The following is a 27,740-nucleotide window of genomic DNA, read 5'->3' on the forward strand; positions in this document are numbered from 1 at the left end:
CGCCCCGCCGGGCTCCGAGCCGACGCAGCGCCCCCGCGTCGCTTTCCGCACCGGCAGTGGAGCTGTCCGCGCGTTCAGCAGCAGACGCTCCGGTCGCTCCAGCGGAGGGAGACCCCGGGAGAACCTTTGGAGGCTTCTTTTTTTTTTTTTTTCTTCTTTTTTGAAGCGGCTTCTATTCCGGAATGGCGTCTCCCGGCTCAGGCCTCCTCCTCCGGCTCGTAGCTGTGGTTGTAGTGTGCCAGGTCGCCGCCTTCCCCACACCTGCCGGGGAGTCCGTGGACGGTGAGTTGTTTAGCGTCCGCCTTACTTCGTGTAGTCAGGTTAGAAGCCTTCCGCGTGGCAGGGCTATAATTCGTAACTGTTTAATATTTAACAAGCCGTCGAGGTTGAAGTAAATAAAAAAGTGGGCCCCAATGTGTAGGTGGGGGGGGGGGGTCAAACCGCGGCTTTTGACATGGCCTGGCCGCTATCTGAGGATTGCGTGCTATTTCCATCGCAGTTTAATCTTGTGTTTGGTGAGCCGATTAAGCTCCACTTGTGTTCTGACCCGTGAGTTTGCAGGGCAGCATACTAGTATACGCTATGACATCCGAAACTTGGAAACCACTCGGTGGATCCCAACCCACAGTTGGACCAAACCCCTTATCGCTGTGGAACTAAGGGTCCACGCTGGCTTTCCCCTCATTGTGGATTCAGTCCTTGTTCCACAAACTAAACAAACGCAGCCTCCTTTGTGATCATTGTTTTTAATGAGTAAAGAGAGATTAAATGTGTCTTATTTTTCTGCAGATAAAAGTGTGTACAACAGACAGTTGACAGAAGAGAGACCTCTCAAAGAGCAGGTAAGCCTTCCTGACGCACACACACAGTAATTATTCCCATCCATCTCCCTTGCCAAACAAACACAGTAATAAAGCAGGGAATTAATCATAGCGTCTCAAAAGCGAACCCCATTCCAACCCTCCAGATTGCTGAAGCAGATAGCGTGAAGGATTCAGTGCAGTCAGTAGGTAAGAGGAGACCTCAATACCAATCAATAGTCTTTTATTTCCGGCGCATAACAGTTCTTCCATTAAATGACGTCATCAATGGTTCCGAGAAACGCCACCCACATAATAACGATTGTCTCTGTTCTATCGCTCTTTTTATCCGTTCAGGGTCCAAACGGACTCCGGCAGAGTCAGAGCGCGACAGCGACGACTTTGCCGTGCTTAAATCCCTGGCCGACGGTCAGAAATCAAAGGAAGCCAATGAGATGCCGGCCAAGGCTAACGCCGGGGCAGAGCAGTACGGGCCCGACGAATCGGATTCCACCAAGAGTCGCCGTCTGGCTGAGGACGGCGACTCTTATGACTCCACCAAGAAGGGAATGGACGACGACAAGGACCAAGGTGAGCTAGCGCGCCCTGTGTCTGTGGAGGTGTGATGGACAGGGAGACCGCCGGCGCTATGTCAGGAGCCACCGCCACTGAGTTATTCTGAGTGTCTGGCCCCAGCCTGTTGTCATGCGTTATGTGAGATTCTGACTGGCAAGTGTGTGATTAAAAAAAAAAAGGAAAAAAAAAAAGGAGATGAAGAGAGAGAGAGAGAGAGAGAGAATGGGAGAAAAACAGCTGGTGGTGGGGGTTGGGGGTGTGTGATGGGGCGGGGGTAATCTTCTCTTCTGCTTCCTGCTGAGACGTTGAAGTTATTGGGACACCCAGCAGCGGAAATGCTTCCCCGCCTCAGTAACAGGACGCTGTATTTGGATCCCACTTCACAGAAACGCAGTCCGACTGCCTCACACCCAGTACGTCACCCTCCCATGTCCGACAACCAAAAGACAATGAAGTGAAAAATACAGAGGCGGAATTTGAGAAGTGTTTGACGAAAACTTCCATAGTGTCTCTCTCTACCTTAAACCCAGCCCCTAATCCAAGCAGTTATCAATGGTTCTCTAATGTCTAGGGTTGAACCAAGGTTTGTTTGTTTGGTTTTTTTTGTGTATGTGTGTGTGTGTGTGTGTGTGTGTGTGTGTGTGTGTGTGTGTGTGTGTGTGTGTGTGTGTGTGTGTATTTGCCTTTATTTTTTTACTTTTTCATTTTATATAATTTTATTTGTTTATTTATTTATTTATTCATTTATTTATTTATTTATTTATTTCTTTTTTTTTATTTTTTATTTTTTTATTTATTTATTTATTTATTTATAAATGCTAATCATCTGTAGACACGCACCAACAATCACTGTGACAAATGCATACTCTTACACGTAAATGCAGCTGGTTGAATAAACCCATTCTGATTCTGAATTTATAAAAAAAACACACACCTAGGCAATATTGCTTGGCAATTTTCAGTTCTGAATTACTTTTTAATCCTCCCTAATTAACCTTCCTAATTAAATTCAAGATGTGATTAAGGGTATAATTGTGTGGATTTCTAGCTTGAGCGAAGTGTGCCTACACAGAGAACAGTACTGAATCATTCGCCAACAAAAAAATATATAACTCCCTCCACTCTGTGACTTTTGTCTCCAATTACACCCTTCCTGCAGGCTAAATCTGGCCTTGCCGCTCGCTGCCTGTGTAGTTATTATGCAAGTGTGTGGATGGTGGTATGATCCTCAACATAACGCCAAGCCCTGTGAGGTGAAGTAATTCAGATGCAAAGTGCTGAGTGCCGCAGTTTACCCTGTCACGCTGTTTGCTCTCTGCCAAGCAGCTCCTCGATTTACAGTATGAGTCTGAATATGGCTCCGGCTGAGGATCTTTGTTTCTTATGATCTGGAGTGAGACAGAAATGTTCGTAATGCTAATTCCTCCTTTTGCTAGTGCCATTACGCTTTCCCGGTATTCGTTAATGTGCCGCCCGAGAGGCTTAGGAAGCAGCTGCTGTAGAGGCCATTACGCAAGGTTTTTCACAAGTATTTATTTCCATATGCCAATATACTGTATGTTAACGTCCAGTGGGTGGTGAAAGGAATGTAATGACAAAAGACGGGAGGAGAGAGTTTGGTTTCTATCTCTTGTCTCTGTTTGGTCTCTTGCTATTTAGCTGTTTTTGCTATTTCTCTACTTCTCTCTCTTTTTAGAATTTTTGTCGGCAGTCTTTAAATATCCTCATTGTAGAAGGAGAAAGTGAGAGAAGCATTTTGTGTCAGTGACAGGTCGAATAGAGGAGGAGAGTAGAGGAAAGAAGAGTACAGGAGAGGAGAGGAAAGGAAAGAAGAGAGCGGAAGAGGAGACGAGCAGAGGAAAGAAAATGAACAGGAATGAAGAGTACAGGCCAAGAAGAGGAAAGAAGAAAACAGTAGAGGCGAGGAGACGAGAGGAGAGTAAAGAAGAGAACAGGAGATGAGATTAGCGCTGATTATTCATAACTGACAGATCTGTGCTCCAACCACTGGGATGGGAGATTAATGCTCCATGTACTGTACATCCGTTTATCCTTCGTTTCTGAGGCAGATTTGAATAAAACCATCCATTAGCCGATTCAGAAACAGAGAGAGGGAAATACGGAGATGGATCACAGATTTTGATCTGTTTATTTGTATGTTGTGAATTATATTTCAGCGGTAGATAGTAGTAACAAAGTGACTCTCCCTTGTTGTAACACGCTTTCAAAAAATGTGACAGTATTTTATTTATCCCAAGACAGCTTTTGAATTGCCACAGAGGGTCTGAAGACAATAGACAAAGGATGGGGAAACTGAGCAGAGCAGTGCTCACAGCCAGGCTTCCAAGCACAACCACCTGCTTTCACCCTCAGAATGCAAGTCAGTCATCAAGTCAAGTGTTGTTTCCTCTTCCAGATGAAGCCGAGAGCTTCCGACAGATCGACGGCACCCCGCTGACAGCCGAGGACATTGTGCAGAAGATCGCCAACAAGATCTACGAGGAGCACGACAGAGGCGTCTTTGACAGGATTGTCTCCAAACTGCTTAAACTGGGGCTGGTAGGCTGACACATATTTATTATTTTATTGTTTAAATTGCCGTTCTTTCACAAATGTTCCATGTTCTTCCATTTGTTATTATTCATTATTGATTTATTATTCAAGAAGTGGAAAGAATATGTGAAATCGGCACCAGAGATATAATTTCTCCGATCAATTGATGCTTTGTAACGACTGCTTTTCACTTGTGGCTTATACACATTTGGATTTCTCTCCATCTATCTCTCCATAGATTACGGATAGCCAGGCTGAGACGCTGGAGTACCAGGTAGCTGAAGCCCTGCAAGATCTCATCACCAAGAACGCCAAGAACAATGAGATTGAGGACCTGGAGGGGGACTACGCAGCTGCGAGGGAAGAGCAGGACGACCAGCACCAGGACAACCAGGTGCGCTCTACATCTCAATCCCTTTGTATACATGGGTCTATGTGAGGGGCACTTTTCCTTACAGACTGACTTGATGTCAGTGTCAAGTGAGTTCAATCTACATGAAACCGTCCCCTGTCCTCTGTATGGATTCAAAGAATTTATCTGAGGCCAGTTCTCAGACATGTTCTACCAAAGTTCTCTCTTCCTTGGTTTTCAATCAAATCTGCTGCTACAAACCCGAGTTCCTGTCTTCGGTAATTGCCGGTTTTTGATCTCGGAAAATAATTCCCTCCAAGCACAATTTGAATCAGTGCTGGGCAATAAAACAATTACGCTAAATATCACCATGTTTTTTTTCCTCAATGTCGAAATAAAATACTCTATCATTTCCATATAAAAAAAAGCTTGTAAAGGCAGGGAGCAGAGAGAGCAGCAGCATCCAAATCGTCAAAGGAGAAGCAGAAAGATGTATCATTACAACAGGGACACATACAAAAAAGAAAGCAGCTGCACTTTTTGTAAGGAATGGAAATTATTTGATTTCAAATAGTAATATTCATAATATTTATTTGTTTTTAAAATAGCGGGAACTGACCGGACTTAATTTATTTAGAATATTCAAAAAATAATCATATAAATTTTCATCCCTTTTAAGATTTCATTCTTTATATAGCCTGCCTATAATTTTTTTTTTAAGATCAATTAACACAGATAATATTTGACCGGAATCACTTCCATTTGTCCAGGACATTGAATTCTTCCAGGACACGTGGAAGGGAACCAATTTTTTTTAAACGGAAACTCTGCTACAAACAATTGGACACCATTACGTCCCAGAGCGTGATACATCGACCTCTTTGTCTTTGGCTATGGGTTTTCTCATTCCACATTAAACATAAAAATGTTGAAGCATTAGGATGCTTCTGGCTTTTGTTCCAACCAAAGCTTTTTTGGAAACACAACATCTTAACCTGCCATGTTGGTTATGGTTTCGTTCCAGGACGTGTCGGAGTCTCTCAGGCGGCGGTACGACGATGAGGGGGACATGGACAAGGGCGACGAAGAGCAGGACGAAGAGGGAGAGGTGGACGACACGCTGGAAAACGGCTGGGACAGGGAGGCCGAGGAAGAGGAGGAGCAAGAGGAGGAGGAAGGCGGGAATGAGGTGAAGGACGGACTGCAGGACCTGCAGTACTTCCCCAACTTCTACCACCTGCTCAGGAGTCTCGACTCAGGTAACAACACGCAATTTGTACTGAGTGGATCTGTCCATGGTATTTGTACATTACTCTAGTTTGGGAGCAATATTTTGCAACGACAGATTTTCAACACTCTCTCTGAAAATGATTCATTGTGTAGCATATTGATAGCCACGTCCTCTCCCCCACGGCCAAATGGCCTGGTCAGAGTGGGAAGACGTCTAGAGATGTTGTTGTCATGGCGATGTGGTGGTTGCGGGTGAGTCACGGCTTTGTTCCTGCTGCCATTTCCCTCCTTGCATTTGCTCCGCCTCGCTGTCTCTTCAGAGGTAGCGTGGATGAAGGCATTGCGTAAACACTAATCAACACCCACAAGCTTGTCCACACACAATCGTACAACCACACACACACACACACACACACACACACACACACACACACACACACACACACGCAAATATGCACGTATATACTTATATAGATATACACACAAACACAGAAACCTATACAAGACAGAAGTACAGAGTTTTGAATTTTTTATATTTGGTAATTGTCATTCCTGAATAAATATTCACAATATAGATTTTTTTTTGTATGTTTCTAACTTTCTTTCCTCTCTTTTATACCATTTAATTAATTTTATTATATTTATCTTTTTTTTCTCATGATATCCAAACTCTCTTTTTTTGCAACCTTATCTTTTGGCGTTCATGGAAGGCTATAGAAATGGAATTTGGTCAACTTTGTGCCGGACTGTTGCCATGTTATTTCCTCTTTTCTTTTAAAAGAGAGAAAACATTATGTTTACAACAATACCTCCAGAATCAGTCTACATATTGGATTGGGGTTTACAACGTGGGAAGAATTCTGCTTCATCTTACAAGTGAAGCAGATGTGACCATCCCCTTTTCGGACAAGTCCGCTTACTTAAACTGAGTTTGGCAAATCAATCTCTCGGGGGCTAATTAAGTGACATTAATTAGAATCCAATCGGGAGTTCCCCCCGGCCTTGCCCATCTCTCGCCCATCTCACACACACATACACACACCTACACCAACATACACAGCAAAATGAGTCCACACCAAATATTACCATTATAATCCCCATCATTGTCATTCCCAAATTAAAAGACAGCACGCAACACAAAACAGGAGGTCAAACAGCTACTGTGGTAGCAAGCTAATCCTTTGAAGATATTGATCCCATCTATTGATTGGAACGAGTCAAATTGAGTCCCTGTGGTTCACTGTTGTAGATCAAGATGCCCAGGAGAGAGAAACGCTCATCACCATCATGAAGACCCTCATCGACTTTGTAAAGATGATGGTGAAATATGGCACCATCACGCCAGAGGAAGGAGTCTCCTATCTGGGTAAGATTTTAAGAACATCACTTTTTATTGATGCCGACATTCAATTAGGGCTGGGCGATAATCTAATAATATTGTTATAATGGTTATAATATAATTATTTTGGTGGTATCTTCTCTCCATGAAATGAAGACTTCCTTGTGTTATTTCACAACACATATTATATGACAGTGATAGTGTATAGAAACTACCTTTTCTCACATATTCTCTTTCTCTCATATTAGATCTAAAATCATTGTGGATGTGTGTAAAGGCTTGAGTTGTTGCTCTGATTGATTTAATATATATACCTTAGCTCAATGCAATCAAGCTCAGTTGAATCCTTTAACCTGAGATTTTGAAGAACATACAACATACTAGACAGTATATATGGTATATTTATATGGATAACTACTGTACTAGGGATGCAACGGTACGTGGGCTCATGGTTCGGTATGTATCATGGTACCGTTTCGGTATCTTTATATTTAAGAAAAAATTGTGTAGAACAGGTATAAAAAACTATTTTTCACACAAAAATAATAACAGCAAAAAAACAGCCTTTGCTTTGTGAACCTGACGTGACAGTGGATGCGCTCCTTTTCAGCCAGGGCACCTCCCGGCGAGGGAGGAGCATAAGGATGTCTCTTACAAAGAGGGGAAAACATTTCCCGGTAACAGGAGATGGCAACTTAAACAAACAACACAACATAAAACTGTAAAAAATAACACAAAAAATAACGGCTCATGACCCAGCGAGACTCGGTTCCCTTCATTCCTCCAAAAGTAATGTTCAAGAGAAGTCAATAATAAAGAGGGACAGGTCCATCCAAGGGGCTTATTTTCCAACTAGTCACCTTGATTGGTTGCACTCTAAACTAAATTATCTCTATTTAGTTTTATCTCCTGCACGACTGACTAGCTGTAACTGTGGAGCTGCAGTAGTGGATTTAGTAGGAAGCAGCACTTGACTGCACCAATGTGTCCGTGGATTTCTACCGTGATATTGTAATACCGCGGTTCACGTGTGCATATTGAACTGTAGGGGGCGTACCCAACGGTTCGATAATATACCATGTACTGTATCATCCCAAATAACTACTGTGTGAATGTATTTCTTGTCATTAACAGAATCTTTCATATTGCCCAACCTACTCCAAAAATACTTCATAATACTCTCTTGTTTTTAGGGTGGATTTAGCACGGGGGGTTAATATTTCACCGTGTTAATCTTAAAATGCCTTTTTCTTGTTTGTGTATGTGTGTTCGCCTGTCTGCCTATGTTTTGTCTCTCCGGTTTTAATCTATGCCCTTCTGTACTTGTGCAGCCAAGCCGAATGTTTCTTATCGGCTGGGTCAGTGAAGTGTGAAGCCTATTTAGGCCAGATTAGTGTCAGGGACACCCAATAACCAACCTGATTTTATGTCTGGCCATCCCCCTGGCAGCGTGCCAAAAGGTCAGCCACCTGTCATCTCTCTCCAGCTGGGGGTCCTGATATCTGTCCAAATAACTTTCCTCTCTACGACTTTCCCTTTGGGAAACAAAAACAGTACTGCAACAACCTTTGATTTCAAAATAACTTAAACATTCCCCCTCCCCCTGTCTCTTGAATTCCCTTTGTAGTTCCAGTACAGAATGGGTATGGGAGGGTCCAAGGTATTTTTAAAAATCTGGGGGGAATCAGGGAGGAAAGCGAGGAGGTAATAAGAAAGCCAGCTGTTGTCAACACAGTATACAAGGGAATATCAAATAACCAATTCACTATGAGCAAGGACCAAAGGAGGCTGCCACTTGTTGGGAAGGCAGTTTCTTTGCATGTTACTGTATATTTCCATATAGATCAATTGTCACATGAATAGTCTTATTTACTGGAACAGATCAGCATGAAGCTACTGCAGGACAAAGCAAAACTCCTTCAGCCTACCCTGAGCAGCCACTGTACCAATACTGCTCTCACATTCCAGCAAATTACGTCATGATTTACATCTTCTGTTTTGAAAAAACTTGACAGTAGGCATGGGCATAAATATAGCACAGCAAGAGAACACAACACACACACACATATATATACAGTACACAGTACAGTACACTGTACATATATAACATTATATTTAACAGTATAAGAGCAGGGGTTCCTAGGCAACCATTTCACTCTGTTTATAGGTTGCACAGAGAGGACTGGATGGAGTAATGTCATTACAAGGAACCTTTTATTGCTCCCACCCCCCATCCCGTTTAGGGTAAATGAGTCATCAGCGTACACAAATGTCACACAAACAGCTGCCAATCAAATATAATCTGTTGTGGGAGATAAGGTCCGCAAGCCCGGAGGGAGAGGAAAGCTGATATGCAGCTCCTGTAGAGGGAGGGAGAGAGGGGGAGAGAGAGAGGGAGGGAGGGAGAGAGAACAGCTTCTAATAAGCTATAGTAGGTGGACTCTGACAGGCAAACAGCGGGAGCGAACAGCGGTTTCCATTTCCATGCAAAAGAGAGCGATGCAAACAGGTTCTGAGCTCCCTGGGGCCCGACGCAAAATCCTCCTAGGGCCCCCCTTCACAGAATGGCTCAGTTGAATACTTGATTATTATTACATCAGAGATGTGCATCCATCGCACACGTTTCACATCAAGTCAGTCACAGAGTCCCGGCCTGTGATTTCCAAATAACTTTTGGTTTTACCCGCTGATTTAACCAGCTACAAATGCTACATGCTGGTTGAATTTAACCGTGTGTGCGTCTCGCTTTTTTCCAACCTACAGAGAACCTGGATGCCATGATAGCCATGCAGACCAAGAACAAGTTGGGCAAGGCACTAGGGCCTCCTGACTTCACCAGACCCACAGGTAAATGACCTTCCACATATTGACAGGGTTCTGGCCAGGTCCTTGAGTGGCTTGAAGTGCTTGAATTTCCTCCTCAGAAATTTAAGTACTGGAATAAGGGATGCACCACGCGATCCGCGCACCAGAACAGTGTGTTTATATTTTGGATGTAGGTTATTTTATTTTACTCCGTCTGGAATGAAACAAGCACCGTGCATGATAGGGACACGGGAACGTGATAACGGCATGGTAGGAGCGAGGAAGCACAGGTGGCAAAACGAAACAAGCATGACGAGATGTTGCTATGGTGACAAACAAAGACTGCAATAAAATATAATAAACTAAATTATTTTGTGTCTATTGTTATATATGTCTGCTTCCTCGCTGTAGCACCAAACAGCCTCCATGCAATTAATAAATAGAAAAAACAACTTGTATATCAATCCATCAGCTATCGGCCAAATTGTTATTTTAAACATCGGTATCGGCCCAGAGTTTCACAATTGGTGCATCCCTAACTGGAATACCTTGAAAATAGCCCCTTTTGTGCTGAAGTGCTTGAAAAGTCCCTGAAAGAAATGTGGTAATTGAAAATCTGTGATATTAGATAACATAATAAAACATTTCCAGAATCGCATTTACGACATAGATTATGCCAGGAAAATGTCAATTTAATCCAGCATGACTGAACATCTATAATAGTAGATGACAATGAGATTAATTACATATATATATATATATATATATAAAGGATGTACTAATATAAATAATGAGAAGAAGATGAGATATTTTTTAATTAACAAACATCACAATGAAAATGTATTATATTTATTTTGCGTGGAGGTGAAATCCTTGAAATGAGAAAGATTGTACTTAAGTACTTGAAAGTCCTTCAATCAAATGTTGTAAAGCCGGGATGAATTATTTATTGAGGATAAACAGTTTTGATATTAGGTCTCAGTAATTGCAGCTGCAACCACTACAAAAAATAAGATACAAAGGTTCTGCTGAAAGCCTGGAATTCATAGGATTCATTGTTAGTTAATTCACAGATAGCAGCATTTGACCAATGGAACAAGTTGAAAGATCACGCACACAACACATCAACACATGTAGAGGTTGTTTAGGCAAGATTTGTGTTACTGTTAAACCATGGTCATAGATCAGGTTATTTGATCTAAAGTTGTTTTTTTCGTGGCTGCTCCCCCTCTTCCTTCTGCCATCTCTATCTCCGTCATTGCAGGGAAAACCTCGGACGAGGACGACAACACGAAGGCGGAGGCGGCCAAGATGCAGAAGGAGTACGAGAACCTGAAAGACTCGACCAAGGAGGAGCAGCCGCCCACTGAGATCAGTCAGTCCCGCGCCATTCCTCATCTGTAGGGCCATCAGTTACCTCAGCATCAGTCCCCTGCCAGTCCTCATCTACCCCTCAGAGAGGATTCTTTTTTGTTTGTTGTTGTTTGATTTAATGCGGCCATAACCTTTGACTATAGCTTTTTGAAAAAAGCTTCATATTACGTGCCTCATATGCAGAATTACTCTTTGTTTTCCACACTCTGTTTTTATGTTCTTTTGTTTTGTGTCAATATTGTTTTGAATAAAAGAAAATCCTGAATGAAACATCAACTGCACCATGTACAGGGGACACTGGCTCTTTAAGCTCATCCTGGTATCGCTACATCAGGACTAGTGCAGTACACGATATATAGGTCTGATCATATTACAGCCATAGGGACATGGCGGTGCTGACAGGAAGTAGAGGCAGCACAGCAGGGCTTAGGCCAATCACAGTTAAGTTGTTTTCCTTCTCCGAACTAGGCCAGCCCAATAACACTGGAACGTAAGCCTACCCTGCTTGTACACTGCACTGCCCCGATTTATTAACCTAATCCATACACACACACACGCATACAAGGAAACAAAGAAGAAAACATGTTCAGGGTAGGATTACCGTCAGTATACATTTCCACAGGAAATTAAGGAATTTCCAAGTAGCTGGTCAACACAAATTTCCTGGCCGTTATCTCGGTACCGACGCGGTGCACTGAGAGTGGACGGAGAGTGGAGAGTGCTTTTATAAGAAAAGAAAACACCATGACGTCATTAACTGAGCATTTTTATCAAAGTTACACAAGGAAGTCATTAATCAAGTCTCGATTGGCTTGTTGGGTCAACTTTAATTTCACACTGGGTAGTTTGCTTTTTGGTGCAATGAGGGTGAAGGTCATAAAGTCATCAACACCTTCAGAGAACTGGGGCATTATGCTGCCAGGGGGAGCTCATGTTTTTCTCGCTGAGAATATATTTCTATTATAACTGCGGGGAAAGTGATGTCAGTTATCTTATTTAAAAATATTTGAGCCCAGGAAAAACCCTGTATTTAACCTTCGGGTTCAGACATCAATATGAAAGGTCATTCAAGACCATGGAACAACTATAAGGAAATTCGATCTGTGTTCTGATTTATTCAAATACGACATAATATAATTCTTCAATGTCGATATTGACTCATTTCTGATTTGTTCTTTCATCTCTTAGACCAGCCTGGCAGGTCAGAGACCTACCTGGAGGCCATCAGGAAGAACATTGAGTGGCTGAAGAAGCACAACAAAGAAGAAGGCAAAGAGGGTGAGACTTCTGATAATAACATTCCATGAGATTTTATTTCAATTTTATTCAAATCGAGTTGGAAAGCAAAAGGCCGGTAGAAAAACAGCTTAGGCGGCTTTCCCCGTTGTGTAAATATACGACAAATTAAATTGATATATACAGTGTCAATAAGGACTAAAATGAACGCAAGGCCTTCTAAACAGCTTTCATATATTTTTACAATTAACATGACCTTGTGTTACCGTAAATGATGAGCTTTCTTCAGTTGGAAGTCTTGACTTTCGTTCATTAAGACAGAGTTCGCTCGCAGTTGGTATCCATCCTCCCACTTGGCCGAAGGCGCGGTTCCCTCCGGCAACAGCGGCAATGTGCACTCTGAGGATGGCTGGAGTGAATGCTGCTCAGCAGGAAGGCTGAGAGGCCACAGGGTGAAATCCTCCCAGATGGAGTCTGGGAATCAAGGTTTTCAGTCATACGCACCTGAAGACCAAAGCCATCTCTGGCAGCTGAAACTCATCAGTTGAATCGGTTCGGTCAGTCTCATCGGATGATATGATCCAATATGCTCTATAGATACTTACCCCTGAATCTGCCCACATGCGCACAGTGGGTGGCGACGCTCTGAGGCGACAAGCTTAAATCAGTGATTCAATTAAAAGCCTCTTTTGTGCGTCCAGATTTGCATTTGAAATAAGAGTGCGGCGGGCAGAGACTCTCCGTTTGTCCAGACTTGTCCAGACACGGAATATGGATGAGCTTTGATGCCTGCTTTGATAGGGCTGCCCGTTGGGAGACAAAGGGTGCGTCCCCGTCTCGTCTACGTGCGGCAGACCCGTATCTCTGCGTTAGCGCATAATGCGTGGAGTATCAGTCCACCTCGGAAGATACTTTGATTTATAATGGCAACAACCCACAGAGCTCATAAAATATGTAAGAGCTCTCAACCCCGCTAGATTGTTATTATTAGGGTGTTTATCTCTGCACGTCTTCTTGAGCTGTGGCTGTGACCGTTCCTAAAGAAGAGGCATCTGACCCAGAAATGGAAAAGTCCTGTTCTGAGTGGCAGAGATCTCTTTAACGCCAGTACTTTCACACACACACACAAACACACTCTCTCTCTCTCTCTCTCTCTCTCTCTCTCTCTCTCTCTCTCTCTCTCTCTCTGCTGCGTTGTTCTCCCCAGGGGTTGTTAATTGAGTGGAAGGGTATGAAATGTTAATGAGTTTGGATTCGGGTCAACCCCCCCCCCCCGATTGGACAACAATAGCTGCCGTACTGCCGAGTGACTGACTGTTAATGTTTGAATGACTGTTAATGTTTGAATGACTGTTAATGTTTGAATGACTGTTAATGTTTGGTGTTTAATGTTTTTATAAAGCGATACGTATATGGAATCAAGCAATAGGTGTTTTGACAAAGGAAAAAAAGGTTCTTACCAGGTCCTTTACGTGCTTGAAGTGCTTGACTTTCAACCTCAGAAATTGAAGTACTGAAATACCTTGAAAATTGCCTCTTTTGAATTGCTTCTCCTTTTGATGTATTTGAAAAGTCATGAAAAAAAAATGCGACAATAGGAAACCTGTGATATCCCCCCTAGTTTTGTTATTCAAATCATAATGTAATAAAAACGTTTCCAGAATCACTTTTACGACATATATTATGCATGCATTTAATGCAGCATGGTTGGAAATAGACACTCATAATAGTAGATGGCAACGAGATAAATAATAATAATAATAATAATAATAATAATAATAATAGTTATACTAATATAAATTATAAACAATGAGACTAACAATGTGCTTCCAATACAAAAATCACAATCACACGCTAGTTAACGACCAAACAAATGTCAGTAACCGTAATTTTCGGACTGACCCTCTTATTGGGCAAAGGGGGGATTGGAACTAGCAGCAAGAGAGAGACACACAAAGAGAAACGGCGACAAACAATTGAAGTCCTGTCTGAGGTTTCAAAGATAGCAAATAAAATCAGGATGAGAGAGAGAGAGAGAGAGAGCGAGAGAGAGAGAGAGAGAGAGAGAGGGCAAAAGTTTGACCCAGATTCCCCTCTTTTACAACTCGGAGAAGCCTCCATACAGAGTGTGTAGGCTGCGACCGTTGGCTTGGAAGGGGAGAGATAGCAGAGGGGGGAAGAGAGGGAGGAAGGGAGTGCATTCCTGTCGTCTTCTCTCTCCATCCAAGTTTTTATGTGGGCCACCTTATTAGCATTCTGGTGCGCAGTGTGGGACGAGCGCGGCCTCCATGGCTGCCTGTCCGTCATCTGGACAGGAGCAGAGAGATGCTGAACAGAAGACACATGTCCAGGTTTTGCTGGTGTTGGAGTACTTCCCTTATCTTTAGTATTTACCTCATACAGCAGTCAGTCTCAACCTGGTTCATATCAAGGACCCTCACTCAGATAGGCACTAGGCCATGGACCCCATTTGATTGAGAAGGTTTTGTCTTTGCGCTCCGGGGTATGTGGAGGTTGTTGTTGTTGTTAGATATGATTTAGTTCCAAACCTCCACCCCGTCTCACCCCCTGGAACTTCTGGAAGAAGGACTGCCAGGGGTCCCGGATCCACAGGTTGAGAAGCACTGGCTTCAACGGTCCAGAGTTCGTACCCGCAGATATAGGACGTTTCTATTTCTACATGTTTTCCTATTTCTCGCTCTTCTTTTTTTTGTTTACCGTCCTCTCCCTGTCTTCTCTCTCTCTCTCCTCTCTCCCTGTCTTCTCTCTCTCTCCTCTCTGTGGAAAACAGCGCAGCTGGGAGATAACAAACGCCTGGTCACCTAATAGCAGTGTCATAGAAACAGAGTGGTTGACAGCTCATTTATTTTGTTTATTCAGGCCGCCGTCATCCATTAGGACACACATCTCACCAGGCTATTTCCGTGCGCTAGCATTGTGACGTTTCTCTATGCGTGCGTATGCTGTTGTGTTGTATGTTTTGGTGTGTGACGGTGTGTGTCTTTGTGTGTGGATGGGTGTGTGGCTGCAAAGCAGCGTAGATTAGTCACAGGAGCAGATGGAGGGAGGATGGGGAGCTCGTCTGGTCTGGGCTCTTGGCTTCATTTCTGCCGCACGTAGGGGAAAATAGTGCTGACAGTTACATTCTATGTAACATACATATTGTAGTAAACATACAAACTGTAGTTAACACAACTTAGTTATACATGAAAGTCACACCAAAATATACACATCCTGCCTGTATTGCTTAGTGTTAAAAAAGAGATACCGCCAGATATACGTCCCCAAACCCGCTTTTGCCATCTTCTAGCCATGTTTCAATTGCATAGTGTAACACATCCATGGTGGGAGGAGCCATGGAAGTACACACACAGGAAGTGCAGATTACACTTCAAAATGTCACAGGTGATCAACAATAAATAATAGAACGGACTGTGGGTTGGGACCCACCGATGGGTTTGGGTGCAGGGCCCGGTGGGTGGCGCGACGGCTGCAATAAGTACATTACATAGCAAGCTGGTTAGAAAGAACAATAGACTAATAATGGCAGAATGGAGTGAAAACTCAATTGCTTATTGCTTCAAATGCATATTTGATTAGATACGACGGGTGTCGGTCTTGGCACAAAAACAAACATGTTTTGAAACCGCTGCTGGAGATCGCTCGGCTGGCTCTAGGATGTCTGTGCGCTACCTCTTTCCTGTCTCGCCTCTCTTTTCCTGCGCTGACATTTGGAGCTCCCGGCGGTGGCACCTCGGCAGCAGCTGTGTTCTCTCACCGTGATGCCTGATTCGGGAGGTTCTGGTGTGGCGGCATAACTGAAGCTCTGCCTCAATGACCCACAGATAAATAAACACGGAAGAAAGAGAGTCTGTGTCGGATAGTTGTCCGGCTTAGTTCTGCTGGGATTTGTTATTAAGTCCGGCACAGTCCGAGTATTGTCACCTCGTGGGGACCGGGGTTTAATTCCCAGGTCAAGTCCCGTCTTCATATCATGGACTAGTTGAGGTAGACTCCATCCCCGGCGACCTGGGGGGAAAAAATAATAATATTTATAAATATTGACATGTATATTATAAGCTGTGGTATGACTCATTCACAGACCGGCCAACCTGCACTCGTTTTGTGTACCACCATACACTATCACAAACTACACTATCATCAAGCGGAGAGTCTCCTCTGGTTGTTCCTAGTGCACAAGCTCTGCGCCTGATGACAAGTTTGACTCTTTTTGAGACTCTGTTCTGGATGAGTCACTCAGTAAAAGGAGTCGTTCCATTTGATTCAGTTGCTTTAATGCACGCTGAGTTCCAGTGAACGGGAGTGAGAAGAGTCTCATTTATTATTATTACTTTCTTTTTGCAATGATTGCAATTCATTTTGGAATGGCAAGTACCATATAAATATAATAGAAAGGTATATTTGCACTTAAAAGTGAAAGAGACTTTCATTTGAAGTTTGAACTGGACATTTCCATGTTCCAACCTGTAACTCAGTGAGAGTTACAGGTTGAATTATCAGATCGCAATCAGATATACCCAATGAAACCAAATGATGAGAAAATGTGATTTCTCCGACCGGGATATAAACTCATAATGATCAGACGACAATGTAAAAGACAAGTAATGGTCAATGTTTTATTATGAACAAACCACTGAATGAAAATCAGAATCGGCCAAAGTAGGAATCGGCAGGTGAGATTTTCCGAAAATTGGAATGGGCCAAGAAACTTGCAATCGGTGCATCTCTAGTTGGTAAATGTTGGGTTGACTTTACAAGACGACGCATTTCAAGGGGTATATCCTAATGAGACGAATAAGTATACTGTAAATCGTTAGCCATAGTAGCTGGCATACGATGTGACGCGCCTCTTTATGGGATGGATACGGTCTGAATAACTGATGGAGTCATTTAGCTGCAGTCACTCACGCACCACAGAGACTCACTTACATTACACTATTGTGGTACTCAAAATATTTTCCCAATGTTCTCAGGTCTTCATTCACTGTCCTGTCCTCTGTCGTTTGTACTAAAGCTCAGACATTCATACTTCCTCTGACCCCGATCCCCTCAGTCATTTCACCTGTTTGGCTGTGTTGCCTTCCAAGATCAACCGTCGCTTTGACGCCCCGGCCAGATGGATCCGTGTGCGTAACGGCCACTGAGGGTTTAATCCCAGGGTTCTTACCAGGTCTTAACTTCATCCTCAGAAAGTACGGGAATGCCTTGAAAATAGCACCTTTTTGTGCTGAAGTGCTTAAAAAAAAGTCCTTGGAATGAAAAACGCGATCATTGAAAACCTGTGATATTGCCCCTGGTTTTGTTATTCAAATCACAACATGATAAAAAACTTTCCTTTTCTTTAATAGTAGATGACAATAAGTGATAATAATAGATATAATAGAACTCATAACTAATGGACAATTAGACTGACATTATGTTATATTTAAATGAATAGAGGTCACATTGAAAATGTATTATTTGTTTTGTGGGAAGTCCTTGAAAATGAAAGAATTGCGCTGCAAAAAAAGTGAATTTCATTTTGTAAGGCCAGAATGAACCCTGTAATCCCGAACGGCCTCTTTTGACCCCTGCCCCACCCCACTTCCCTCAGATTACGACCTCTCCAAGCTAAAGGACTTCATGGACCAGCAGGTGGACTCGTACATCGAGAAGGGCATCATCGCCAAGGACGAGGGCGAGACCATCAAGAGAATCTACAGCAGCCTGTAACACCCTCCCGCCGCCGCCGCCGCCATCATCCACCCTCTAACCAAACCGTGTACTAGGACTAGACACCACATACGGAAGAGTAGCTTGAATATCCACTTTTCTTTTTGCGTGGCATCTCTCCTAATGGGGACCAGCACTGGTTCAAATTTGGCCAAAATTAGCATTTCCTCTTCATGTATTTAAAAAAAAACAAAAAACTACTTAAACATTTATGCCGATGGCGTTCTCCATATTTATCACCAGGAGGAACGCAGTGCTATCCAGCAGTGCTATCCCTACGGTCAGCGTAAGTAAATGTGGTTATTAATCGTTAAAAAAAAACAACAAATTGATTAGTAAATGATATTTGCAAAACATTGAAGGGCAGAGTCTTGTATCCAGCCTATTCACGCATACACACAGGCGATAGCATTTACCACCATAACAGAAGAACTCGACCACCTGGGAGGATGAATGTTTAGAAAGTCTTTACAGCTTTCTGATGAAAAAGCTCCCGTTTGCAATACATTTTTCAACACATACATAAAAAGGTGACCGTTCTATGTAACCCGTCATAGACTTTTTGGGTTTTGTTTCGTTTTCCACTGTATACGTGAGTACTTAATGTATTCTTGCTTTTTTGACTCTACCAAAAATATATTTGTTCGGTATCACGTCCTACGTTATTTCTGCTGTAATCTGTCTGGTGGCCGCTAGATGGCGCCGTCTGTCATTTTCCTCTGCATGTGTCAGTATATCAAACATCTCTTTAGAGACAGAAAATGAAGTATTTTTAACTGTAAATATTTGTGATCTTTTCCTAAATTGTAAAAGGAATTAAAAACTTGCCTTTTCTTTATATGTGTGGTTAATTTGTGATTAAAAAAAACAAGAAAGAGGACTGGAGCATTTTCAAGTGCCATTGCTTGAGGAACATGAAACCTGAATAGAGTGAGTTTCAGTGAAACTTAAAGTGGAGTTAATTTGTCAAGTATGAGCAAAATATAACTATTAAACTTGGACTAAGTATAATAGTTCCTTTAAAATTGCTGCCAGAAGTATTAAAATAAATGGAATAATAAATCAAATGGCGATATTTGATTGAAATTCTAATTTTAATTAATTAGCCTGAGATATTATGAGGTTAACTTAGCTCTTAAATTGGAAGTCATCGGTATAGAATAAATGTTTAGAATAACAATTTTGTTTAAGAACAAAAATGTGTTTCAAAGTATTTTAAAAGGTATTCTGAAGCAAGGAAGATTTTCTCAACTGAGTAGTAAATCACATAACATGAAGGTTTACTTAGAAAACAGGCTCTGAAAATACAACTGGTACCTAAATGACACAAACAAAAACACATCAAACCTTCCTCGTTAGATTTAAATATATATATATTTATTATCGCCCAGAATTCAAACGCAAGAAAAAAAAACAAACACAGTAAAACGGCGGTTTCAGACACGATAATCCACACTCATAAATACATTCACACTCCGAAAAACGAGCGCGTCCCTTGTGTTCCCAAAGAATAAGTCATTCCAGGCAAATAATAGAATATGGTTTTAAATTAAATCAAAAGTATAAATAAAGGCTTAGGTCCATCCAGAGCGCGTGTGTGTGCATTGTAGTGTGATCACACTGTCCATTAACACTGACTCCTCAGTGAGGGATGGAGTGAATATAGTGTGTGTGTGTGTGTGTGTGTGTGTGTGTGTTTTGCTGCTATTCTAGGAGGGGACTGAACGCAGTTGGACGCTGAAAAAGTCTATCAAGTTGATCCTCCTGGCATTACTTCAAAGCTGGGTGGAAATATGCAGAGGAACGGTTGCTGCAGTAAATTTTGAAGACTCTCGTACGTGTGTGTGTGTGGGGGGGGGCGTATTCTGTGCTGACAATGCTGGATTATTCTATAGGATATTATTATACATTGAGTTTTGCTGTCTTAAAATCTTACAAAACAATCGGAGTAGCCATAGCAACAAGACTTGCCATAAGAAAAGCGTTAAAAACGAACAAATAAAAAGGCAAAGGGCGTCACTTTGGTAAAAGCAACAGGTAAAAGAAAAGAGGCAAAAAATAAAATAGTTGAGTTCTTTGTGCGTGTGTGCGTACACGCGGGCTTTCAGGTAAACGGGCGTGTCCTTTAAATCTCCTGGTACGACGTGGTGGGAGCCGTGTAGTCCTCCTCGCTGTCCCTGCAAGAGTGCACAGCAAATAGAAAATTAAAACCACGACGCCCTCAGAAGTCTTCTCTCTGCTCCGGTTGCCAAGGTGAGAGAGTGAGTGAGTGAGTGGGTGGGTGAGTGAGTGAATGGAGGGATGAATAATGAATGCGTGAATGGTAGACAAGGTGGTATTGTTGTCCGGCTCAGACCCGGGCAGACGGCAAGAACCGAGACACGATTGGCGTCTTTACACTAGAACTCCCGTCTCCCTGAAAGGTTTGCCAATAAATGAATAAATAAATGGAAATCCCGTGGTTAGAAAAGAGATTGGAGAAAAACGGTGACTGGATAAAGTCCTCTGAATATAATTTTCCCCAAAGGCAATGAGTTGGATAGTGGTATGAAGGAGGAAACACGCAATGGGCACAGGGGCAGGAAGAAAGGGCCATCGAAACAAAGGTTCTCAAAGGGGATCAGTTATGAAAAACTCACTGTTTCAGTGCTTGAGCACGTACATTTGGGTCTCTGATGGGCCTCCTTACACACAAACTGTGAAATAAGACAACTCAGTCTGTTTTTTGTGAGCTGTCTATTACGTTAAACGTGATTCAACACGTTCAGGTTTGCAGCCCCTTCCTAAAATCACTTGGTGCCTCAGTAGAATTAGAACGGGCCTCCATCTGAGAAACTCCACCCATGGCTGGAGAATAACAAGCGCCACTAGGAGCTGCTCTGTTGGCTTACAGACCAGCGCAAATCTTTTAAAAGGAAGGGCAATTAATACCAACAGTCCGTGAAGAAACTACAGACGATGGAAATGTATTTTTTTGAGAATTATTTGAAGAATAATTCTGCTGTTTCTTTCTAAAAAAAATAAAGAATGAAAAAGTGGATGCGGTACATGTACTGTAGGCTGTGGTGCGCAATCCGCTGTGCATTTCTCCAAACAAACCCAATAAAAAGTGTTTTTATTGTGCATGAATTCTATTTTGTTTCCGACATTAACTTCCGGTGCGGTATCAGCAACCAAAGTTGGAACTAACTTTTAAATTAGGCCTTAAAGATCTAATATGAATGAACATTCAGCAACTGGATTGCTTAATTTTCGCCTCAAATTTGTTCAGAAACAGATTTTGGTGGACTGATAAAGTGAAAACAGTGAAAGTTCACAAGACTAAATACAACGGAACGCACAAGTAAAGCTCAAACCCCATTGGCTCACAGAACCCGGAACTTGTGCTCAAACCCCATTGGCTCACAGAAGTAGGGGCTTCAGTAGGCTGTGCCACCCCAGAGAAACAGAGTGTCCCTGGAACAGGATGGTTTAGAGGCATGTTAGAACGGCTAGAATGCATAATCTCAGTGGTATTTTCAGCAAAAAACATGTTTTGGGGACCTCAGAGACCTACATTAACTTGTTGAAAAGGAGCATAATAGGTCCCCTTTAAAGAAAACACCCAAAGAGGGGAGATAAAATAACATAAGAATTTGTACATAAAAAGGTTTGTCACTTTTGCATTATGGAGGAGATGCTTGATCTAAGGAGTCTAAAGGGCACAACAATGGGTAAGGACATTTTGGAAGCTGCGTCAGATGCAATTGACAAGATGGGACTTAAATGGGACAAGCTGTGTGAAGCTACAACGGATGGGGCTCCAGCAATGACAGGTGAGTGCAAAGGAATAGCCTCTATGGTGTGCGCCACGGTGCAAGAGAGTGGTGGTGAGGCTGTTAAAATGCACTGTATCACCCACCAAAACCCCTTCTGTGCCAAGACAGTCCGGCTTGGCGACGTGATGAACACTGTTGTGAAAACTGTCAACATAATTCGAGCACGGGGGCTCTACCACAGAGAATTTCAAGCTTTCCTATAGCTTCTGCTCAACATACTTAAGTTAGAAAACATTTTCTCTGTTAACTCTGAAAAAAAAGCAGATTGAGAACCAAAATGACCGACGGCCATCTCTGTGATGTCCTTCGCATCTCAACCACCAAACTTACTCCTAACCTGCCAGCCATCCTTCAGTAGCAAAGCGTAGCATCACTGCTCCCACTGAGTGCAACGCTGTTCCCATTATAGGTGAGTTAAAAATATATTACAAAGTATTCATGTGTAAACAATCCCAATTACTTAATAAACTCAGTCAAATAAAATTTAACATTTTCTAACAAACGTTAGTTGATGTGTTAACAAGCCCAATAACTTATTTGCATAACAAGCTTGAAATATACCCATCCCCTTTTCCCCTTATTTTTCCCCGTATACAGGGCTGTGAAGGGGGATCACCATCCTGACTAAGTAGCAATCTGAGGCTGCTGTTTTGGGAATGTGCTGCCAACCATTTTTCTAACAAAATAAATGAAAACTCATAAATGGAAAGCGGTGATATCAAGCATAATTTACCTACATTTTACATAATTTACCTACATACAATTTACCTATATCACCTCACTAGTGAGCGGCCCAGCCCTTCGTATATTTTTCTATATGTGGCCCTCAGTGAAAAAAGTTTGATCCCCCAACTGCTTTCAAACGTCACGTCAAAAATGCAACGCCCCTCAAGTAGAGTGGAATCAACCCCGTGGACTAAACACAGATGCACTCTAGCAGAGGCCTACTACGCCTTCCAGGAAGCACACAGTGAAATAACAAGCCATTTAAGACCGTATCCATGAGCCTCTGGATACTCAGTTGGATTTATTTACCTTGAACCACTTCACTACACACAAGCGATAAGGATCCAGCTGGAGCGTGAGCTCTGTTTGCTCTAGGACTCCTGCAAACAGTGGAGTGCGCCTCGGGGTTTTCAGAGAACACACTGGAAGCCACACAGGCCGCAAATCCCAGTGTTTCCCAAACTTTTTTTTTATTTTTTATTATGAAATAATCCTACGGCACTATAATACCACTATCCTGTTAAACACTGAAAAGATCAGGAACACATACAACTGCACTTGTTATTTTGGCTGCATAACAGTCAGCGATGCAAGTCCTGCGAACTATCTGTTCTGGGTGAACGACTCTTTTAAATGTGTGGGGAGATTGAATATTTTTTACTCGTCTTCATCATTAAGGAAATCCTCCCCCACTCACTGTACCTTAAACCACAAATAGTCGGAAAACTGAATGACTCATGAACAACCGATTCTCAAAGAAAGAGTCACTACGAATAGTGGTCACTACAGCCGCTATTTTGTCATGTAATTGCTTTGTTTGGGTCAAAATTAATCTCTTCATTTGGATATAAATATTCCTAATCATTTCCATGATAAAATGATCACATTAGTCATTTTACCTGCTAAAGTGTATGATAAGCTACATCATAAATAATAATATATAATAATAATCTAAAATAATAATAAAAAAATGTTACTCTGGTATATTTTAATCACAAGTATTCAACTTGGGCCGTCTACCGAAAAATCATTCTAAATAACGCGTAGATGTAGGACTTGAATATAATATCAATATCAGTCTAAGGCCCTGTTTACACCTGGCATTAATATGCCTCTTGGGTGATCCGATCACAAGTGGACAGCTCTAGGTACGTCTCTTTACACCTGGCATTAGAATGGGTCTCGAGTAACCACTTATGATCAGATCCCACTTCCCCGCTCTATGAAAATAAACACGTACATCATTTCCCTGGCAAGACCAAATGCAAAGACCTTGGCACAGGGCAAAATCCAAACAATACAGACTGAAATGTTGGTGCCGTGTGTACTGTACGCAGCGCAGGGTTCAGGCAGAACAGATTTATTTTGTTTCCTGATTTTCTTACTTGTATGGAACATTTTAAAAGGGAACATAACTCAGAGAACTGGAGTTTTTTCTCCTCTAGACAGCGGTGCGCTGCACACGCCCCGGACACTCCCCTGCACTGTCTAGACAGCGGTGAAACGCACAAGCCGCGCCGGTTGTTTTGTGTTTTAACTTGAAATGTATTTATTTCCGTTAGTTTCCTACTTATGAGACAAAAATTGGAAACTCTACTGAGTTAAGGGACTGTCCCGATCACTGCGTAATGGAATGAACGAAACAAAAACCCATGTGTCACGTTCCCCGTCACATTCCGCGTCACGTTCCGCGTCACGGGCGTCTCCCGGTTGCTTTCGATTCCTATGGGACTTAATTTACTAAAAACTAGAAGCTTTTGTGTAAAAACTTTACTTGTAAATAATAAATCCTGCACTTCTGTAACAGGGAGACTCTCAGTTTCCAAACCAGATGCTGATATGACGCCATTGAGTACGTACTTCCACTTACACAGAGGACATCAGTTCTGTAGACGGTTGTTTAATGTGGCCCAGGACACCTTCCTGTTTACCAAAACTTACAATGTCCATAAGAAGAAGAAGAAATTGTATAATAGGCCTCAATTATTATATTAAATTTTATAATTATTAATAATTGTTATTTTGTATTTGATTTTTATCTTGCCACAATGTGGACATGTGACATCTGCAATATTAATAAACATTTAATAAACAGAGAGGGGTGGGGCTTCCCAGAAGAAACAGCGAGTCAGCGGGGGTTTCCCGTGAAAGCAATCGGCCCGTTCCGAACATGGTGCGGATACGCAATACATGAAATATAAATAAACTTGGAATAAACAAGCGAACGGCGAGTTTATCCAAAAGCGCCACTCGGGTGTGTGTTTTTTCCCATGAGAAAAAGTGTGTTCCCCTGGTGCTTTTCACTGTGTTTTTTCTTTCACATTGACAGGCACGTTTTGAACAGGCACTGCACCACTTATGTTCTAATGACCTAAAACAGACAGTCCCTATTGTCAGAATGAGTCGTAGACTGGATCTCCATGGAAAAACAACATCCAGACAGTGACAAGTCTCTCTCAGTCAGCAGACAATAAAACCAACCAACATTGCGATCTGAAGACCTCCGACGAATGGAATATGCTTTCTACTGAAACCTTCCTGCTGTTCACTAACGCTTCCACTCACAGAAAGAAGAATGGGCTTCCAGGTCTTGAAGCTCAGTGTCCAACTAGGAGCCCAAAAAGGGAACTTATAACCATCGTCAGCCACCACCTGTTCGGTTGTAAAGGTCAAAACAGAATTCTCAGAAAGGCCTTAATTAAAACAAAAAAAACTGAAGCAGGAGTCCACCCCCCCCCCCTAATAAAAGCAGTAGAGTCAGAGCTAAACTCTTGAATCTGAAGAGCCAGAGAGAGAGAGAGAGCTGTCTCAACATGCAGCGTCCAAATACCTTAGCATGTGGATAACTATAGTCACAGAAAAGAAAATAATAAGAAAGAAAGACTATTTTCCTATTTTCCCATGATCTTTCCCTCCGTCCCTTCTCAAATCTCTTTTTTTTCGGTCTTTAACCCTACCACCTTCCTTTGAAGACCTCTGCTCTGTTTTGTTTCCTGTTTAGGGTCCCTTAGCGAGAGAAAAATCTTTTTATACAAAGATGAAACGGCCGAAGAGAGGGAACTGGTTGTGTATCTAAATACCACAGAGTCACAGGGCATTGATACCAACACTCCTTAGTATCGATACAATTTGGTCGCTATCTTAAAAAGCATCGAACTTTGATCCCCCGGGGCTTATCGAGGACTTTTATTCTATAGATAAACAAGAGAGAGACCTGGAAGGATTTTTCTTTTCCTATAACTGAGAAAAGAGGCTTGTACCAAGCACTCTTTAGGACTCTCCTCCAAAGACCTGGAAGATGGACCGTTGAGTCCAGGATGCTCTCCGCCGTCGGCCATTTTCCCTTCCCACGCGCGGGGAACCTCACCTCACTTCCTCCTCCTTCAGCCGCCGCGCCGCCTGCTTTGACTGTTTGATTTGCAAGTCCAGTCTGTGTAAGAAGTCTTTGGCCGACAGCTCCTCCGGCTGCGGCCGAGGGGGTTTGGAGTCGGGGGGCGGAGAGGGCGCCGGCGAGGGTCCCCCGGCGTCCCGCGCCACCGAGGGGCCCGGGCCGGCGTCGGGCACGGCCGCCTCGCCGTCCGGAGACTCCAGCGACAGTCCGTTGAATATGGAGCGCTTCTCCGACACCACGGGGATGTTGAGGCTGCTCCGCAGGAAGATGCAGTCGTTGCCGAACAGCTTGTTCGCCCTTTTGACCTGCTCCATCTGGAAGAACCCCACACACACACACACACACACAGACATCTCCGTTGAGAACCACTTCACACACACACCCTGCGATTAGAACAATACAACAGCAAAGAAGAAAGTGTCATGTTAGCTTGTCAGCTTAATGAGCCTGACAGACATGGAGATCAGGCCTTGGAACAGCAGTGTTGTGCTTTCTAAACCATCTCATCGAGTTCAGTGCACATAAGGTACAGGACTCGAAGTGGGAATCCGCGAGATTGGGGATATTCCTGAACCCGAGGATGTTGTTCCTCTGAGTGAATGTTCATCCACGTCGACAACCGCCTACGCCGCTTCATCAACCCCCACCCCCCCCCACGGCTCGCCTCTCAATGTCGAGGCTCTGTATTCTTGCTGGGGAAAGGCGGACCCCGCCACCAACAACGGGAACGGGCGTAATAAGAGGTCATGCATGACGCGAACACGTTGAACGGCTGTCACCTACACAGCGCCAGCTGAACAGGCGATCAAACGTGGGATTCTGTAACAAAATGACGTCACGGATCGCCAACCCTCATACCGTGGGGCTGTTGTCCCCGCCGGCCTCGGTGTGGGGTCGGATACCTCCTGGCTCCGGTGTGTTGTGATGCATTACACGCCTTGGACAAACGAGGACATCGCCTCAACATAACACGCGCGAAGAAACGTTTCGCCCACCGCCACGACGTCATCGAGTCACAGCCGACGCTTGCTTGTTCCATCAGGTGTGCGACTCCCACAACGTCACGCCACTCTTACCGTCACGCCGTATTTCAGGGCGATCCCCTGCAGGGTGTCACTGTCCGTCACCGGGTGCTCGATGTATTTCTCCCCCAGAGAGGCCGTGACGCTGGCGGTGCTCCCGTAGGACCTGATCTTGGTCCGAGCCAGGCTTTGCGACAGCTCGGAGTCCGACTCGGAGCCGGACCTGGACCGGGGGAAGATGGGCTGACTGAACCGCCCTCCTCCATCCCTCAAAGACAGGACCGGAGAGGACTCCGCCATCTTCTCCTGAATGAATAAAGAGCCCGAGTGCGTCGTTCACAACGAGGCAGCTGCCTGGCTCCAGTGACGGTGACTAGTATCTATTTTTGGTTTGTTTGTTTGTCTGTTTTTTACCGTTCAGGCCGCGGGAAGGCCTCCGTGTTTCCTATTGAGATGCGACATGTTCCGCGGAACGCCGCCGCCACACTTCTCCTTCGGGGGAAGACGGGTGCACGACGTCGACGTAACGTACGTCAGCGCGTCCCGTGCGTGTCCCGACGTCACCTACCACCCGGGAGCGCGATTGGACGAAAAGCGGCGTCGCTGACGACACGCCCACACGACGACGACGACGACGGCGGCGGCGGCGGCGGCGGCGGCGGCGTCTCCGTCGTCACGGCGTGAGGGAGGCGGCTCCACCCGGCGCGTTGGAATGTCGGCTACCGTCGTTTCTAACGGTTCGTAAGCGCAACCTGGCTTCAGGGTGGAGATGCGTACGCACCGCT

General features: G+C 43.5%; 2 protein-coding genes across 4 annotated transcripts; one reads left to right on the forward strand and one right to left on the reverse strand.

The window, feature by feature from the left end:
• scg3 (secretogranin III) lies at positions 1–20,098 on the forward strand. Of its 2 annotated transcripts, XM_079998103.1 has the most exons (13): positions 1–282; positions 790–842; positions 968–1,010; positions 1,158–1,391; positions 3,793–3,935; positions 4,168–4,323; positions 5,306–5,540; positions 6,761–6,877; positions 9,614–9,697; positions 10,920–11,030; positions 12,218–12,307; positions 17,880–17,994; positions 19,712–20,098. In XM_079998103.1, exons 1-13 carry the CDS (start codon positions 183–185, stop codon positions 19,737–19,739), a joined length of 1,509 nt encoding a protein of 502 aa, XP_079854229.1. In that variant the 5' UTR covers positions 1–182; the 3' UTR covers positions 19,740–20,098. The 2 variants fall into 2 exon arrangements, with proteins under 2 accessions (XP_079854229.1, XP_079854230.1); XM_079998104.1 differs by lacking the exon at positions 19,712–20,098 and having other exon boundaries at positions 2–282; positions 17,880–18,816.
• Positions 20,037–27,459, reverse strand: lysmd2 (LysM, putative peptidoglycan-binding, domain containing 2). Of its 2 annotated transcripts, XM_079998106.1 has the most exons (4): positions 27,370–27,459; positions 27,010–27,261; positions 25,910–26,247; positions 20,037–20,175 (listed from the first exon to the last, which is right to left on the reverse strand). In XM_079998106.1, the coding sequence occupies exons 2-4, from the start codon at positions 27,253–27,255 to the stop codon at positions 20,124–20,126; spliced, it is 636 nt and encodes a 211-aa protein (XP_079854232.1). In that variant the 5' UTR covers positions 27,256–27,261; positions 27,370–27,459; the 3' UTR covers positions 20,037–20,123. The 2 variants fall into 2 exon arrangements, with proteins under 2 accessions (XP_079854232.1, XP_079854231.1); XM_079998105.1 differs by having other exon boundaries at positions 27,010–27,439.
• Between the last annotated feature and the right edge of the window lie 281 nt (positions 27,460–27,740).

Source organism: Zeus faber (genome assembly GCF_960531495.2).
Source record: "Zeus faber genome assembly, chromosome: 3".
Lineage (NCBI taxonomy): Eukaryota > Metazoa > Chordata > Actinopteri > Zeiformes > Zeidae > Zeus > Zeus faber.

Coding starts and splice junctions, on each gene's coding strand:
- scg3 (XM_079998103.1), top strand. CDS start 183: ATGGCGTCTCCCGGCTCAGGCCTCCTCCTCCGGCTCGTAGCTGTGGTT. Junction 1,011..1,157: donor GGATTCAGTGCAGTCAGTAG/GTAAGAGGAGAC, acceptor TTATCCGTTCAG/GGTCCAAACGGACTCCGGCA. Junction 17,995..19,711: donor AAGAGAATCTACAGCAGCCT/GTAACACCCTCC, acceptor CTGCTATTCTAG/GAGGGGACTGAACGCAGTTG.
- lysmd2 (XM_079998106.1), bottom strand. CDS start 27,255: ATGGCGGAGTCCTCTCCGGTCCTGTCTTTGAGGGATGGAGGAGGGCGG. Junction 26,248..27,009: donor CCCTGAAATACGGCGTGACG/GTAAGAGTGGCG, acceptor GGGTTCTTCCAG/ATGGAGCAGGTCAAAAGGGC. Junction 20,176..25,909: donor CTGAAGGAGGAGGAAGTGAG/GTGAGGTTCCCC, acceptor GCACTCTTGCAG/GGACAGCGAGGAGGACTACA.